A 16,997-nucleotide genomic window follows, 5' to 3' on the forward strand; every position below is an offset into this window, starting at 1 on the left:
TTTTATTATTATTATTCACAGTTATTTGTTATGTATCGGCACAAATACATGTAGATAGACACACGCCAATACATTCCCCACGTGACGCGAAGCCATTTTCCGTAAATTGGTTTGAAAATGAGCTAAAATAATCAAGTTCTTTTTCCCGATTGTTCACATATTTTTTTTCTCATTTTAAACAAACACATTAATGATAAAGAGATTTCTAATGAAACTAGTCCCTGCGCAGCGGTACTCGTTCGGTTTGTACACCGTCTTTAGAGATGACCTGCACCAGTAGAGTATCTCCGGTGTAAATGTCGCGTTCAGCTGCCGATATAAACACGTCTTTCACGAGAGCGACGGCTTTCTCGCGAGACAACGGAACCTGTTCAACACCTTCCATATTCTTGAAATTAATCTGAAATTAGATTGAAATCAATAGTACAGATCCGACGAACAGGTGATACACAGTCAAATGCCGTCCAGTCGTCACAAATTTTTGAGTCCCAATTCAATTCGTTATAATGTAATCTACAGAATCTGCAGTGGATCAGTCGTTACAGCGAACTTCACGGAACCAGATACATGTAATATGTTCCTTATAACGGTTCGTTATCCGATGAATAGTTGTAACCGAGTTCGTTATAACGAGGTTCAACTGTAGATGGATAATAGAGTAAAATGTACCTGGTTGTCGAGTAAAGGCTGTAACATAGAACTGGCAGTTCCAGCAGCGCGACAAGCTTCTCGTTCATACGAACCAACAGGATCAAAACTGAATACGCATCCTTTACCTACAAACACAACAAATACGTCAAAGAAAAATACGAAGTTTTTAGCAAATCTGCAGTCTTCAACAAGCATCATTTCAGAATGGATATGTTTGTTCTTTAATACTACATTCACCAGTTGGCCATTTTCCCCCCATTTACTACAAATTCCCTAAGTTTCACCATATATCTATTCCACTCAATTCCTCAAGGTGAATGGAGAATTTGTGAATAATATGACATATGCATTTTCTCTTCAAAACACTTGCGAATAACTTGTACCTTCTTCGTCGAGTCCAGCAATGATATTATAAACATAGAACGGAAAGAAACGTCGATAGTATAACATCGTTGACACCATGGCGGCTACCGCCGGACTGGACATCTTTTTATTGTGTTCATGTTCGTAAAACTACAACAAAAACTAGCAAAATTACCATTTAAAAACATGATGTTTCATTTATCCAGGTTTCATGAATTTATCAGGAAATAGTTTATTATAACGCCATCATTTTTAATGTCACTGCTCATTCTTAACGCCAACAGTTTTCAGAGAACAAAATCTGCTCAATCTAATAAACTCAAACTCAATCTAACTCAAAATCAATTGAAATACCAATCTTTATAACTCTAAATTTTTAATTGATCCAAACTTTTACTGTATAAACATAGATTGAACTACCTTTAAACGTGCTTCAATTCGTTTCGTGAATGTTAGGATATCTCCGTGAAAACCAGAACATCCTAATATAGTCTTATCACTCCTGAAATAAACATAAAAACATATATAGGAATACCGTCTATCAATAGGCGCGAACAAATTCAGCGCTGTTTCACTGATATTTACAGCTGATATGTTTTTGGAGAATCCCTTGTGTAAATGGAAAATCCTTCACTCAAACGCGTGTCCGAGGCAATCACAGCGAAATCCTCACCTGCCACTGCCAACACAGTCCTAAATACAACAACATTAATATCACGATGTTATTAACTAGGAAATTGAAGAGAGGTATTTGGAGAAACGGTTTAACTGTACCCATGATTGTGTCCCTGGCCTGGGGAGTGGGGGTCCCAAATCTGGACAAACCAAACCCAACAACGGATCCCTCTTTGTCAGAAATGCCAATAGAATGTAAACCACTTGGCAAGTATGTTATTTTGGGGGAAAGTAGTAGTTATGCCTAAACTGGGCGAAAGCTCTATGAAGTTTCACTGTAAACTACTAGTGTGATTTTGCTATAATTTGTCGGTTTTTAATGACTAATTCAGGTCTTTGCGAACTTACCCGCCGTTCATCGTATACGGGGAGAAATGATGCTGTTTTGGATTAGCTCCATAACCGGCTATTCTTTCTACAGACGCTTGCATCTCGGCTTGTTTCCGACGATTCAATTCAAAAAATTGCTGACAAATCCAATATGGCGGCGCCCTGTGAATGTCCCGGTGCGGCGTAAAAACCTGTGGCGCTTCGGGCAATAAACAAATTTACTTGCATTGAATGAAATGGATTCACTCACTCGATTCTCGAGAACACCAAAACACTTCCGGGTTCGTTTTCGGATTTTTCGTCGCTTCAAATCTTAGATTTCATCATCTTTTCGAAATTGAATCGTGATAATTATGCCAACTATCGGCGTTAGAAAGGATCTTCTACTGAAGAGTCTCGGAAAAAATTACAGTAAGTGGATTACAGCCCAGAAAATAACGATCGAAAACACGTTTCCAGAATACCGGCCTCGCATGCCACAGCTTGCTCTGTCTGTCAGTCTTTGGACCATATTCATTTACGACACTTCTTTTAAATGATTTGTTTGTCTTTCAGGCGATGAAGAATTCGATGAACTTTGTTTCGAGTTTGGTTTAGAATTGGATGAAATTGTAAGTTTTTTGTGTGTAAACTGACAAGTCCTAAAAAGGAAGAATAAGGGTCATTTAATGTCCTTGATTGAAGAAAATTAACATTTTCTGAACATGATTTTTAGGAAGAAGACGAAGATGGCAACACAGTTTACAAGATTGAAGTTGCTGCAAATCGGTAATTTAAAAAGTGAACATCAGAATTCATCGAAATTACAAAAACTGTCAAATTATTCTGCTTAATTGCCTTGGCGATATGTTTATAGGTATGATCTGCTATGCATGGAGGGACTCGTTAGAAATCTCAAAGTTTTCAAAGAAATGTGAGTTTGATATCTTTAGAAAAACGAAATTTATAAATCAATTTTTCCCTTAATCAGAACCCATCTTATGTTTTGTCCATATTCCACTGGGTCTGGTTTGATAGTTGTGAGTTTGAGTTGCTGTGTTGAAATATTAAAAATGAACAAACTCTCAACTGAAAAGTTAAGAACTTGGTTATGACAACTTGCACCTGTATTTGATGTGTATTTCCGATGTTTTAGGATGAAGAATCCTAGATATTCTGCTGTTCCACCGAAAGATGGTAAACCCATGCAACAATTAGTCATTAAGCCGGCTGTAAGTCCAGAGGATTGATCTGCTTTAGAATTTCGGATAACTATTGTATGCGATCATTATCTTGTCATTTGATGCGGTCATTGTTTTCTCGTTCAAATTGTAGACGTCACAAGTTCGGCCTCATTGCGTTGCTGCCGTTTTACGAAATATTACTTTCACTCCGGTAAGAATTCACTCTTTGGGTAATTTTCCCAGTCATTGGTTTCAGATTTTCATTTCTACCGCATCATCACGAAATTTAACTGTATCATCAGGTTCACCTTACCTGGAAATAAGGCCAGGGAATTTTCTTTTCTTTAAAAAAGTCAGGAAATGTTGTTAAAAACGCTAAGAATCAGTGAAAAGTCATAGAAATATGATTGCTAGATTTCTTGTCAATCAAACAGTTTCCCTTTATGGCTTATGTATTGATTGTGTTAATTAATTGGATTCTTAGCAGATCTAGTCAGGGAAAACAATGTGCATGTCACATAAAAGGGAATAAGCTAGTCAAAAAAAAGTGGGCAGAACCCTAATTATTATTGCAAATGGGACGAAAGTACTAATTTTGGTGACATTTCTTGATTTTAGGACAGTTATAAAAATTTCATCGATTTGCAAGACAAACTTCATCAGAACATCTGCCGTAAACGCAGCCTGGTTGCCATAGGAACGCACGATTTGGATACATTGTCTGGGCCGTTTGTGTACGATGCTCGACCGCCGTGTGAAATCAGTTTTAAACCGTTGAATCAAACTGAAGAATTCACTGCGGCTCAACTGATGGATTTATACTCTGTAAGATACTGTTTTATTATCTTTGATTGTTAGAAGCCTTAGTGTCTTGTTGTTCTGAGTATCAGAGGTACAAGGAACCTCTTAATAAGAAACAGCCCCCACTGAGAATATTTTACAATTCTATCGGGGAATTATTGCGCAAGGACCAGGCTAATATCAGGGAATTTTAGATTTGCTGATCTGTAAGAACCCTGATTTACTGAGAAGTCTCAATTCATCAATATTGCATTACTTGTACTGCCCATGTACTGATAGATCTGGTAATGAAAAGTCGTCTAAATGTATGTTTATTTTACACAGGGTGACAGCCATTTACGTCATTATTTACCAATTATTCGTGATAAACCAGTGTATCCAGTTATTGAGGATAGCAATGGTGTTGTATTATCACTTCCTCCAATTATCAATGGTACGTATCATTGGAATATCATAGATGAGATACTTAGGTCTAGAAAAAACCAAATCAAGTTTCGAAAATTCAGGGCCTATTAAAATAAGTTTTTTTATTTTTAGGAGATCACAGTAAAATCCATCTCGGAACGAAGAATGTATTCATTGAATGTACAGCAACTGATTTAACGAAGGCTAAAATAGTTTTGAACATTATGGTCGGAATGTTCACTGAATATTGCGCTGATCCATTTGCGTAAGTATAATGATATTGAGTCTATTCCAGATTTCAACTTCTGCAGTTTCTCAAATGGTCTGTTGTCTGTTTTTGTAGAATTGAACAGGTAGAAGTTGTTCAAACCGATGGAACATCGGTCATTTATCCTGTAAGTACCTGGTAGTTTTATATTCCCAGAACCTGTTCCACATTAGACTCGAGGTTGAAAATGAACGACTGCCATCAAACTTTACGAGGATGAAGAATTGTTGAACTGGGCCCTGGATCATTGAGGATTCGAATTTAATTCACTCAATAAAGGCACAGCCCTTACAAATCCCTGATTCCTTTAAAACTGCTTCAATTTTGAGAAATAGGCAATTAGAAATGTTTGTCTAGTCTGTAGCTGTAGACTATGCTAGCGATTCACGTGAATAGGTTGAATTATTTGTTTATGAAACCACCAAATTAATGGTGTACTTAGATTACCGATTTCTCAGAATCTACTCAAAATCTGTAGGGATCCTGTAATGTTTAACTGTGATTAGAAATCGTATTCTACGCATTGCACTGTGTTCTGAACTTTAATCAAATACATCTTCTTTTGTCAGGATCTGAGTTATCGCTTTGAAGAAGCATCAGTGGAAGACATCAACAAAAAAGTCGGAATAAAGTACGAAATTTGGTTAATTTTCTGTGACCGTGATTCCGCTTTGTGCCTAACGCTTTTATCATACATGATTCATTTTACAGCGAATGCCCGAACAAAATAGCGAATCTTCTGACCAAAATGAGTTTATCGTCTGACGTGATCGAGAAAGGTACTAAAATACGAGTGGAAATACCTCCATTGAGACCAGATATCCTTTTATGAAAAATAAAAAGCGCCGTCACAAAATCTGAGACATCTTGGCTTTACAAACTCAGTGTGAATCGTTGAATATTTTGATCCTTGACTGTAGTTAGTTTTCACATGTGATTCACGCGTGTGATATTATTGAAGATGTCGCTATTGCCTACGGTTACAACAATATCAAACAGACTATTCCTCACACTAACTGCATCGCTAGTCAATTCCAGTTAAATAAACTGACGGATCTGCTTCGTCAGGATATCGCCGCTGCTGGCTTCACTGAAGTTTTAACATTCGCTCTGGTAAGTTCTTTCGGGGTCGCTATGACTCCTTCATTCCTTTAAAACTCCTTTTACGTGGAAAATGATTTTTAAGATGCTTGAAACTCCTCTAATTTGAGCAAAATGCTTTAAAACTCCTTCAATTATGAGAAACTCCTAATATTTAGTGATGACTGATCTGTAGGGACCCTGTTATAATTCAGGGAAAGACCAAGGAATATACTTGTAACAGTATTTGAAATATTGTTTATTTATGAATAGTGCTCAAGAGATGATGTCGCTGAAAAACTGAATAAGAAAATCGAATCGACCAATGCTGTACATATTGCAAACCCTAAAACATTAGAGTTTCAGGTAAATGACGTCTCAATGACTTGCAGTAATTTGAGTGAATGAAGTCAAGTCATGTAGTACTTGGTAGTACTGAGATAACGAGCTTTCGCTACTCATGTGTAGCAGGTAAATAAAGACTTATTTGATGAAACTACAGCGGAACCTTGTTTTAGACGACCTCTGATGTAACGATTTATCGGTTATTGCAAACTTAAGATATCGCCAAAATAGTTAAATTTCAACAATTTTATACAGGATATAACGAACTATGGGTTTAACAAACAGATTTTCTGGACCCATGCAGTTTGTTGTAACGAGGTTCCACTGTACTGCGCACTAGTATTGAAAGCTTGTGATATCTCATAAAATCAGTTAACCTACATCAGTACTATGCCTACAGGTTTCTACGTTTATTGATTCGATATCGCGTTAACATCTACATCTTTCTAGTGAATTGAATATAATTCTAATAATTGACAGGTGGCTCGCACGACTTTATTGAGCGGAATTTTAAAAACGATCAGTTGTAATCGCAACATGCCGCTGCCTTTAAAACTGTTCGAAATATCAGACATCGTTTTGAAAGATCCGAAGAAAGGTTTGTGATAATCTGAGTCCACGGTTGCGCTTATTGATTTATTAATGTGACTATCTATATGTTTATCTAATTGCAGATGTAGGTGCCGGGAATAAACGTTACTTCTGCGCTGCATATTACAATAAATCACCGGGATTCGAGATCATACAAGGTTTACTGGATCGAGTCATGCAGTTATTGGAAGTTCCCAATCGTAAGGACGATACCGGTTATTACATCAAATCAGCTGAAGGTACGTGCAAAACCTCTTACAGCCAGTTTTCTACATTAAGGAGAAAACTGATGACCTTAAATATTTTCATGAATTTTGTTTGATTTTCATTTTCAGATAGTACGTATTTCCCGGGACGATGTGCTGAGATAATCGCGCACGGTCGCAGTATCGGTAAATTAGGAGTTCTTCATCCGGATGTCATTACGAAATTCGATTTAAATTTACCGTGTTCAGCTTTAGAAATCGATATAGAGCCGTTCCTATAGATTGTATTTCGCTGATTTTGTTGTGCTAAAGAGATCATGTGGATTAAATTATGATGTATTAACTAAAGTTATGAAATTTTTGTTGTTTTGATTTCGGTAAATTATTGAATCAATTTGTTTACGTGATTCAACATGTTTGATAGATTGGATGGTCTTTCTGAGGAGGCCCCAAACTAATAGATGTGTCCCATTTAGATGGCTTTTTGTATGGAAAAATACAAATATTTCATTTTAACCATTGATGAAACACTGTCCGTACTGTAATTCCTCACAAGATGAGTCCTATTGGAATAAAGTTAAAACGTTGAATAAACTACGATGGGCCCTTATAGCTCAAGGAAATATTTCGGTTTTTATTTTCTATCATTAGTGTTGCATTTTACATCAAATGCACACTTGGCCTTTCTTTTGCTAGGAAATATACGAATTATGTTGATAGCGAGCGGAAGACTCGCCGCGGAGTATAAGTTAGGACCCTCAGAACTGTTAAAACGAGCTGGAGACTCGCCGCGTCGCGTGCATCAGCCGCCAACATCTCTAGAACTATCTCTGAAGAGAGATGAAAGTGGAAATAATGGACGATAAACCTTCTGATAAAGGTAATTAATTCATCTTTTCTCATTAGATTCTTCATTTTTCATGTGCGCTATAGTTTATAGATTATCGTTAGATTCACTGTTTGTGTTTATTGTAAATGAAAGCGTCGCAAATTCGATGTTTTGTAGTCGATTTTTCCAAGAAAGTAGTCTGTGATTAAAACGTTCGTTCTGATCCGATTCAATTTTTGCAGCAGTTGTTATTGTTTTTACCGATTTGCAAGAGGTCCTGCAACTCAGTGTTCATTGACGGTGTGATGTTTGCCAAGCATTCAGATATTTGTTGATGGTTATTCTTAAACATTCCAAATTGTTAAAATGTTTGTCTACATCCGAGCCAGTAGGCAGTGGTGTTTATTCCCGGCCCTTTATCCATGGTGTGTCAAGGATTCTGGTTTAGGTGGTAGGGATACTACTGGTGTTCTACAGGTTTCTCAGTCAGTATTTCGCCTTGTCTTTTGTTCACCTCCTAGCGACCAATGGATGTTCCAGACTCCAGAGGCTCCTCAGCTTGAGCAGAAAACTGCTTGGTTCACTAGCTGTCTCCTGTCAGTCAGTAGCACAACAATCATGGCTTAGTAGATTTTGAGTCCAGTGTATGTCCATCTGGGTTAACTATAGATATACCAATCTGATGTTAAACCACTTGGATTTGTCATGACATCAGCACTAAGGTTTAGGCTAGTATCAAGTCATAGCTACCAGTGACTGTAGTGAAGCACTCTTGCATGCAATTTACTAGGAAAAATGTCTTTATTTCTGAACCACGTATAAGAAAATGTGCTAGGCCTATTTCAATTGATGGAAAACTCAATCTTTTTGGAGTGATTTTACCCTGTCATAACATATTCGGGCAGTTTATCGCCTACCTAGCTGTTATCTAGGTTATGAACTTAAGTTTAAGGAGATTTTTTTAGTGGAATATTTTGTATTCATATCATTTATGAACTCGAGGATATTTTTATCATTTGCCTATAGTTTATTTCAAGTGTTTATTCTAAAGGCAGGTCTTTATTTAGATTGTGAATGCCACTTCTGCCCTCAATGGTCTTCTATCTCAGTTGATAATTACACGCATGAAATCTGTGACCCCGAAGTGCATTCAATAAGGGCGGCTGATTTTTTCGCACACTTTGCAAGATACAATGTTTAAGCCAGACGAATAATAAATTATCCGCCTGGAGAACTACCCTCTCAGACATTTGATACTTTAAGCACTGTTCTTCAATTTCTTATGGTCAAGGCTTCTCATGACGTGTTCAGTACTTCACCTGAAGTATCTTAAAATCAAAATCAACTACAAACACCAGACATTAGGATATTCTAATAGTGCAGTTTCAGCAACTGATTGTCCGCGCTTCGCTTTGCAATGGTAAATGTCGTCCAAAGGGATGATTCTAGGCTGCAGATTTAAAACAAATGAATTAGATATCAGACAATGCCTGAATACAATACTAATCTGAGGCTAATCTAAATTCAACAATGAACCAAAGTATTTTGTTAACTGAAATTAGACAGACGGTTCGTAAACACGCCTTTCACCAATTCATTCAGTCATCATAAATAAAAAGAACCATCTCAATATTCAATAGCTATTTTTTCGATGGTGCTTCGATCATAGATTGAAGGGTTTTGTGGGTACTGCTCGGAAGAGTGTGTGTGAATGACTGTTGTAGAGGAATGTTTCGCAGAATATTTCTTACACGAATCTCGAAAACCATTGACACGAATCGGTATAGACTGTATTCACTACTCAGTGTAATAGCGTACCAGTCAGTCGGTCGGTCTCCACCCATTGTATTCAGTTAGTACCGCGCTAGTCTAACTATCTAATACCGGGCGAAGTAGATACTTATTATTATCACTGGTAATGTATTGATGTTTCCTATCGATTTATATCTCGTCTATGCTTCTACTGTGCATTCATTTGGTATTTTTTCAAACGCTGAAATCGATTGATTTCTCACCTGTCTCTATCGATAGAAATAAGCTGTTTTTATGCATTTGTTCCTATTGGGATAATGTGTTAATTCTCGGTTTCGTTTGTTTCTATGGGGAAATAAGATAAAACTAACTAATTGCGTTCGATTGAATTCACTTCAGCTGACAATTTGTTCCGATGTTCGTGAGCTTTGTTGTTATACAAAATTCTAAACAATCTGAAGATAGATTTTAGATTAGAGAATCTCCTTATCAGATATAACATAATATATCTTTCAAAATTGAAAAATCTCGAGAAAGTGCCGACTTTAGATATATATTGGTTGGTTATATTTGTTGTCTGATTTTTGTCTCTCTCCTTGTTTCTTCCACAGGCATTGAGGCATTCTGAGAGTGTTGTTGCCGTGTGAATGTGGATCAGATAAGAAGAGAGAGAGAAAGGAGTGAGATGATATTAATAATATATCTAAAACGTACAAAAAATCACGCAAAAAAGTTGACTCGAAAGAAACTAGTAAAAAAACTTCCGCATTTACTTAGTGTTAACAACTGAGGATTTTAACATTTCTAGATACAGCAGCAGCAGCAGTTAGTGCTGGTCGGGTTATATTCACTGTTCTCAGAGAGCTACCACTCGGTCGGTCGTCGATGTAAAGTTAGTTTTTGCGGTGTGTATGTACAGCTCACAGTATTGGATATAACAGTTCTACGAACAAAAAGCCTCCTAACGTTTAGCTGTATGCGCCGCGCGCTGAAACAAGTTACCGGTAAAATACATTACACTCACACATCAATTGATGCTCGAATCTATATTTATTAATTTGTGACTAGCGTTTGATTGAACGGTCTCTCGCAGACGCCCCGCGGTCTTTTACGAATCATCAGTAGAAATATTCGTTCTTATTTATCGTTGTTGAAACGAGTCTGGAACGATGAACGAACCGATGACGAACGGACCGACGAGCTCGAGTCACGTCGAGTTATTCGTACGCGCCGGACAGGACGGTAAATGTTACGGAGCGTCGCCGTTTTGTCAGCAAGTGTTCATGATCTTGTTGTTGAAAGCCGACGACGATTCGTTGTCGTTCCGCGTGACGACGGTCAACCCGGCGAAATCGCCGCCCGAGTTCAAGAAGCTGTCGAATCGTCTTCCGACGCTCGTTCACGGCAACGAGGTACGTAAAAACTCGGACGAGATCATCGAATACATCGACGAAACGTTTCCGAAACCGTCGCTCGCGTACGACGACCGAAACGCCGAATCCGTCTGTCTCGAGGTGTTCTCGAAATTCGCGTATTACCTGAAAGAGGTTTCGCGTTCGCCGACGCAGCTAATCACCGAACTCGGTAAAATTAACGAATTCCTCGACGCGGTCGGAACGCGGTTTCTCTGCGGCGATCATCTCACGCATCTCGATTGTTTGATGTTGCCGAAGCTGCACCACATCCGCGTGACGGTGAAAGCGTATAAAGACTTCGAGATACCCGCCGAGTTCCGCGCGTTGTGGCGCTACCTGAAGAATGCGTATGAGACGGACACGTTCCAGAAGAGTTGTCCTTCCGACCAGGAGATCGTTTATTACTGGTCGGAGAAGCCGGAGACTCCGCAGCTGCCGACGGAGGCCGCTGTGAAATACGCTCCGACTGGAGATCCGTTTTATTCGTGGGATACACCGCTTTAAACTGCTGCGGAATTATTCGCTTATTCGCGCATCGTGTTTATACAAAACGGCCAAGCTTTACAAGAATTAAACAGCCAAGCTTTACAAGAATTAAACAGCCAAGCTTCACAAGAATTAAACTGCCAGGCTTTACAAGAATTAAACAGCCAAGCTTCACGAGAATTTGGAAAAGCGTAAGATTGAAAAATATAAATGGATTCGACAAGTACGGGAAATACCGCAGGGCCGTACATAGGGAGAGAGTTGCCCCCAGATATTTTGGGATAGAGTACCCTTTTCACAAATATTATTGTCATATCTAATAGAATTCACTGATGGTATTGACTTAGCAATTTATTATATAATTGGAAAATCGTTTTTGATTTGAGGTAACTGCCCTATTTCTGGTTTCTCTGTCCCCCCCCCCCTACATTCGAATGCTGTTTACGGCCCGGGACGGTCATAGAGAAGGGCTTCCGAATATGAAGTCATCAGATGACACATTTTACGTGTGAGAGTTGGAGAGGATAGAGAAAAGAGTTTGATGTGGTTTTCGAGATGCTCAATATAGTAGTTTGCTTATACAGCTTCAGTCTGTAGTGAAGAATGATATTCATATACATAAGTATATTTAATAGTAGCTTTAGATTTCGAATAGAAAGAAATTCATTTACACTTATGAAAGTATTGCACTTTAGTAGATTAGATCTCTGTAATGTTGGGCAGCATTTGTTGAAGCGACTTTGAATGACTTATCCCAGTAGTAGTTAGTGTTTAGATGCTGGTTATGTTAGAAATACAGCTCTAACTCACCCTTCGGACATCCACCCAATGATGATCGCTTTTTGAGGTAAAATGTCTAATATCTGGTGTTCCTTTTCAAAATTAAATCTGTGAAAAAAATTAGAGGTATTGTTGTATGATGAACGTGTAAAGTATGGAATGTCTGAAAGATCGCAGGGTTAGGTCATTACAGTAACTGTACCCGTAGACTAGTATACCTGACCTCCCGCCCAAAACACTTAAACAAAAGTGGGCATCATACAAACTGGGATAGTCAAACATAGCTTCCAGAGAAACCAAGCCCAGTATTTGATTTATTACATAAAGATCTGATTAGTTTAGTTAAAGTTTCTGTTGTCGATGTTTTTATTCATTGATATTTAATTCATCTGTGTTTTTTACGAAGTTGGTTTTTGTGGCATTTTGTACAGAAATATTCACATTCTGTCCTGATGTATTTTTCTCTGTGCATTTCATAATCGATTGCTGTATTTATTCCTATATCATTAATAACAGGGTTTCCAGTGGTCCTTCCAAGTCCTTCTTTTGGAAAAAGTTTGGACAAACATCATCTTTGTCCTTCCTTTTGATGAAAGTCCTTCCGATTTTAATTTTATTTTATTACTCAGGCCTGTTAATTCAATTGTCAGTGAGAATGAATATTCTGAAAAATGTAAGACTGGTCTACATGACTATTAGTATTCCGGTGAAGGCATTGCAAAAAAAGGCCCTCACTTTACTGGAAAGAACTTCTTTCTGAGTCCAAAAGTCCCTCTCTTGGGTCTTAAATTGCCGAAAAGTCCTTCTTAGTACTTCTTTTTACCCTGGCCTTACCACTGGAAACCCTGTTAATATTATTATTATTATTATTATTCAATCTTAATCATCAGCTATTGATTGTTTTATGGTTCATCTATTTAATGTTTTGTCAGTTTTCTTACTCAGTATTTTAAATACCAGTATAAACTGTCATATATGTTCATCTATTTGATGTTTTGTCAGTTTTCGTACTCAGTATTTTAAATACCAGTATAAACTGTCATCATATCGTCATGTTTTACCTGTTTATCGAATGTCATATCAATTTTTTTCACTTTATTTTTGACGGGTTAAGATGCATGCAAGCTAGAAAAAAATGTCCTATGTTTTTCAGTGATCTGAGTTAAGAATTAGAAAAGTATTATTTCTTTATTTATATGTGTATTTTTGTGTCATTAGCCAAATGATTATTTTTTCAAAACTTTGTCTTCCCTGAATTTTGAATACACTTGTACGGATTGTAATCGGTGCTTATTTTATTTCACTATGTAATACATTTACCAGTAATGAAATATGTAATGCGTTAATGTTAAAAATAAGTGATGTCACCAATGCAGGTATTGATCTCCTGCCTAGGGTTATTCCTGATATCAAGTATTTGTACATGGAGTAAATTTTTCATTGAAAATGTCCTGGATCCAGTTCCGCAGTTGTGAGTTAGAAATTCAAGTTGAGAGTTAACTCCAAGTAGTAATTAGTTGTTTTTTTTGATGAGGTAACTCTCGAGTCAAATCTTAACAAATTAGAGATAAGATAAGTACATTTTGGATGAGTTCATTCATAAGTAAATTCTTTACTCAGAAATGTGTGACTCTGGGTCCTGGACACAGAATGAATATCTGAGGCTGGGGTCCAGGCTGAATTTGATACCTATGCTATGATACCCCTTTGCGTACCATCCGGTGATATGTACAAATTCGATAGGTCGGTTCTTCACAAAGATGGATATGCGTAATGCTACCTCTTCTCTTCCCAGAACTGCTTGTGTTTACAAACTATAATTCAAGTACAAAGCAACCAGATGTGAGTAATATTCATATGTTCCCGAAATTGCTGAACAATTAGTCACATTAAACATTCTATTAATTGCTTAGTACTTCTAACGCTGCCATTTTATGCATATTACGCATATTACATGAATTGTGTAGTACATGTATAAACCTCCTAATTTTACTCTGAAAGTCTCAAATGTTTGTCCAATTTGTAGTCAATTCTTTATGGCATAATGTTTATATAATAGATCTGAGAATTCGAATTCAGTATTTTTCTCGCTGTAGTGTTATTAAGCCGGGTTCCAGTTATTATTACGCAACTGGAATTGCTTGCTCTAGATTTGAATATCTAAGTCATTAGTGAGTAGATTTTTAATTCGAACTCGGGCTGCAATCTATTTATTTAGCAATAGTTATTCAGTTCAATAGGTTTTTTTTGCGACTGCGGAGTACCCAATTTTATCGTCATTTTCCCGGTATTATCGTAATTGTATTCAGCTTTTACTTTGTTTTGAAGTATACGATGCAATATATGTAACGTTCAGTCTATCAATGTCTACTGTCTCTTTATCTCTGTACTATTTTACTATGATATCATGTAATACCTCAATCTGTTTCAAATATATGCTGTTTTCAGTTGAGATTTTTTTGTGACTTTTTTCATTGTTTTCTCCCCGATTCGTCGGTAGGTCTTCGCGATCATCTAAATTGTCTTTCATTTTTAACGAATTCTCCGAGAACAAGTAAGTTTTATTGACGTCTTTTTCCCGAGGATTGAAATGAGAAAGGTCCCAGACTTAGTACAGGTCGTCGGTATGTTATGTTTTAGTGGTTTATGAAGTAGGTGGTGGTGTTCACACGGTTTCTCTGTTTGCTCGCAAAGAACTCTCATACTCGATTACCATTTACATATTACATGAAGTGAATGTATGTACATTTTTCCACTGTTTGCGCGGCATATGGCGTTAATTTCAGCCGCTTTTTGCCGTCATTGATTTCACGTGGAGCTTCGGTCGGTTTGGGCAGAGAATCATTCTCTCACGACATTTAATGCTGCTGTGCTGTCCCTGGCTAGATAGCCGGTGTCTGCGGATACCGGCTAAATCGTCTGGTCATTGATTCATGTGACGTTCCTGTTTGTTTTATGTCTAAATTTGAAATTTTCTCTGGGTTGATAGAATGTGATTCTGACATTTGCCCCGGTTCTGATACTGTCCCTTTGATGGTTTTAAGCTTTGATGGGACCTCGCTTCAAGTGCTGCCCCCTGGTTGGGATGCGAGCGTTTTTGAATTCGAACCTCTTGGGAAGACTATACTAAACAGTCCGTTAATTATAGAGACTTCCTTAAATACGATCGACTGTTGTCAGTTGATTTGGAATACGTGTATTTGAATTTTTGACCTTTCATTTCGAATGTTCATCATACAAATTCAGCGGTATATATGGATATTTTCGGTCTGATCAATTATAGATATTGAAAGCTGTGAATAAATCAAACACCAATACTATAGTAGTCTGTCCCGCCGGCCCTGACGACAGCTGTTACTTAACGATTGTCGATTATAGCAATAATTTATGGCAATTTAGATTATCTTGCGATTTATCGACGAGATTCTTTTCCACCACTTCGCCATCTATCGTCGGTTATTTTGTATAATTTGTGGTCATTTCTTTTTTATCGACAGGATCAGAAGATACGGTTGCCGAGGCGACGCAACCTGGAACTCCAGCATCAGTAGCTCCATCGACTACTACGCAATCGGAAGTGCCGAAATTGAGCGGGCCTTCGCTGTGCGATTTCACACTGCAGCTCGACGATTATACCCCGACTGTAAGTCGACGGTTTCCTCCTGGGAGTCTTCAACTAAAACAAAACTTTAGTTTATCTGATTAATATTGTCTTCGTTTTGACCATTCGTCTTCTTGATAAATGCGTGTTTTTGAATCAGAGATTTTCTTCCATGAAGGAAGATTATTTGTTTGAAGTTAACTGATTCTATAAGAAATATAGCTTTTATAATCGGATGGGGCTCAGAATACCAACTAGTGAAAATATCCGATCGTGAAATCAAACCACTGACTGACAGGTTACTGTCTATCCGCTACTAATCAACTGTCGCTTTATCGCGTAAATGGTCATGTATATTGTAGATTCCCGATGCAGTGACGTCATATTATTTAAACCGATCCGGATTTGACACATCGGACCCGAGAATGTGAGTAAATTTAGTCAACGAGAAGTGAAGGGCTCCTAAAATGCGGGATAATTTTCGAAATCTGTATTCATTTTCAGAGTGCGACTGGTGTCACTTGCCACTCAAAAGTTTATATCCGATGTAGCTAACGATGCGTTACAACATTGTAAAATGAGAGGCGCTGGACAAAGCTCTAAAACTAAGGGCAAGGTATTTATCTATCTAATTCATCATAACATTAGTTCTTGATGAAAACTTTTCGTAATGAAATTTAGGATGAAGACTTTCAACCCCTTGGCCCTATCAAAGTAGACCGGGCTCGGTAGAAATCTTTTACGCTGTATGTCGATGATCATGCTCATTCTCGTTTTCCTAGGATAAAAAGTACACGTTGACCATCGATGATCTAACACCAGCCTTGTCCGAATACGGCATCAACGTCAAGAAGCCATATTATTTCACGTAATAAAAACGGATGCGATGAATGAATGTTACTGATCCACAGAAATCAGATCTAAAACCGTTTGTTTCGAAAACGGATTTTTCCAAAAAGCTCCAACAAGGTGTTTGAACTGTAGGAATTGTGGACTCAATTTTCCAAGTTAATCAAATATGAGATATAATTGGAAATGTGCCCGTTCTTTCGCGAAATCTGATATTTTTCGTAAAAATTCTTGTGAAATAAAAACAAAAATCTATATACATGTATATAAGTCATTCGTGTATAAAGTGTGTGTACCAGGAAAAATGACTTTAATGACTTGAAGTTTAATAGAACAAAGGAAAACGTAATGTCCAATAAAGAAAACTGTATGAAATAAATTTTCGATTGATTTTTTCTGAAATTTTA

General features: G+C 37.5%; 4 protein-coding genes across 4 annotated transcripts; 3 read left to right on the top strand and 1 right to left on the bottom strand.

Annotated features, from left to right (window-relative positions):
* On the bottom strand, positions 1–2,178 carry LOC141908292 (proteasome subunit beta type-1-B-like). Its single transcript, XM_074798276.1, has 6 exons — positions 2,038–2,178; positions 1,600–1,707; positions 1,435–1,516; positions 1,035–1,164; positions 670–776; positions 1–400 (listed from the first exon to the last, which is right to left on the bottom strand). The coding sequence occupies exons 1-6, from the start codon at positions 2,118–2,120 to the stop codon at positions 215–217; spliced, it is 696 nt and encodes a 231-aa protein (XP_074654377.1). The 5' UTR covers positions 2,121–2,178; the 3' UTR covers positions 1–214.
* Positions 2,179–2,277: 99 nt separating this feature from the next.
* Positions 2,278–7,233, top strand: LOC141908097 (phenylalanine--tRNA ligase beta subunit-like). The gene is made up of 17 exons (XM_074797932.1): positions 2,278–2,430; positions 2,575–2,630; positions 2,735–2,787; positions 2,876–2,932; positions 3,155–3,230; positions 3,334–3,393; positions 3,801–4,007; positions 4,308–4,416; positions 4,521–4,653; positions 4,732–4,783; positions 5,226–5,287; positions 5,368–5,474; positions 5,588–5,769; positions 6,010–6,102; positions 6,562–6,679; positions 6,756–6,911; positions 7,008–7,233. Exons 1-17 carry the CDS (start codon positions 2,373–2,375, stop codon positions 7,157–7,159), a joined length of 1,731 nt encoding a protein of 576 aa, XP_074654033.1. The 5' UTR covers positions 2,278–2,372; the 3' UTR covers positions 7,160–7,233.
* Positions 7,234–7,656: 423 nt separating this feature from the next.
* Positions 7,657–16,954, top strand: LOC141908678 (transcription initiation factor TFIID subunit 10-like). The gene is made up of 5 exons (XM_074798818.1): positions 7,657–7,758; positions 15,638–15,783; positions 16,104–16,168; positions 16,246–16,357; positions 16,524–16,954. Exons 1-5 carry the CDS (start codon positions 7,719–7,721, stop codon positions 16,611–16,613), a joined length of 453 nt encoding a protein of 150 aa, XP_074654919.1. The 5' UTR covers positions 7,657–7,718; the 3' UTR covers positions 16,614–16,954.
* On the top strand, positions 10,069–13,043 carry LOC141908633 (chloride intracellular channel protein 2-like). The gene is made up of 2 exons (XM_074798743.1): positions 10,069–10,139; positions 10,268–13,043. Exon 2 carries the CDS (start codon positions 10,629–10,631, stop codon positions 11,376–11,378), a length of 750 nt encoding a protein of 249 aa, XP_074654844.1. The 5' UTR covers positions 10,069–10,139; positions 10,268–10,628; the 3' UTR covers positions 11,379–13,043.
* Positions 16,955–16,997: the final 43 nt, after the last annotated feature.

Source organism: Tubulanus polymorphus, chromosome 7 (genome assembly GCF_964204645.1).
Source record: "Tubulanus polymorphus chromosome 7, tnTubPoly1.2, whole genome shotgun sequence".
NCBI lineage: Eukaryota > Metazoa > Nemertea > Palaeonemertea > Tubulaniformes > Tubulanidae > Tubulanus > Tubulanus polymorphus.

Coding starts and splice junctions, on each gene's coding strand:
- LOC141908097 (XM_074797932.1), top strand. CDS start 2,373: ATGCCAACTATCGGCGTTAGAAAGGATCTTCTACTGAAGAGTCTCGGA. Junction 2,933..3,154: donor CTCAAAGTTTTCAAAGAAAT/GTGAGTTTGATA, acceptor CCGATGTTTTAG/GATGAAGAATCCTAGATATT. Junction 3,394..3,800: donor GAAATATTACTTTCACTCCG/GTAAGAATTCAC, acceptor TCTTGATTTTAG/GACAGTTATAAAAATTTCAT.
- LOC141908292 (XM_074798276.1), bottom strand. CDS start 2,120: ATGCAAGCGTCTGTAGAAAGAATAGCCGGTTATGGAGCTAATCCAAAA. Junction 1,517..1,599: donor TCTCCAAAAACATATCAGCT/GTAAATATCAGT, acceptor TGTTTATTTCAG/GAGTGATAAGACTATATTAG. Junction 1,165..1,434: donor GAATTGAAGCACGTTTAAAG/GTAGTTCAATCT, acceptor TTTTTGTTGTAG/TTTTACGAACATGAACACAA.
- LOC141908633 (XM_074798743.1), top strand. CDS start 10,629: ATGAACGAACCGATGACGAACGGACCGACGAGCTCGAGTCACGTCGAG.
- LOC141908678 (XM_074798818.1), top strand. CDS start 7,719: ATGAAAGTGGAAATAATGGACGATAAACCTTCTGATAAAG. Junction 16,169..16,245: donor GACACATCGGACCCGAGAAT/GTGAGTAAATTT, acceptor ATTCATTTTCAG/AGTGCGACTGGTGTCACTTG. Junction 16,358..16,523: donor GCTCTAAAACTAAGGGCAAG/GTATTTATCTAT, acceptor TCGTTTTCCTAG/GATAAAAAGTACACGTTGAC.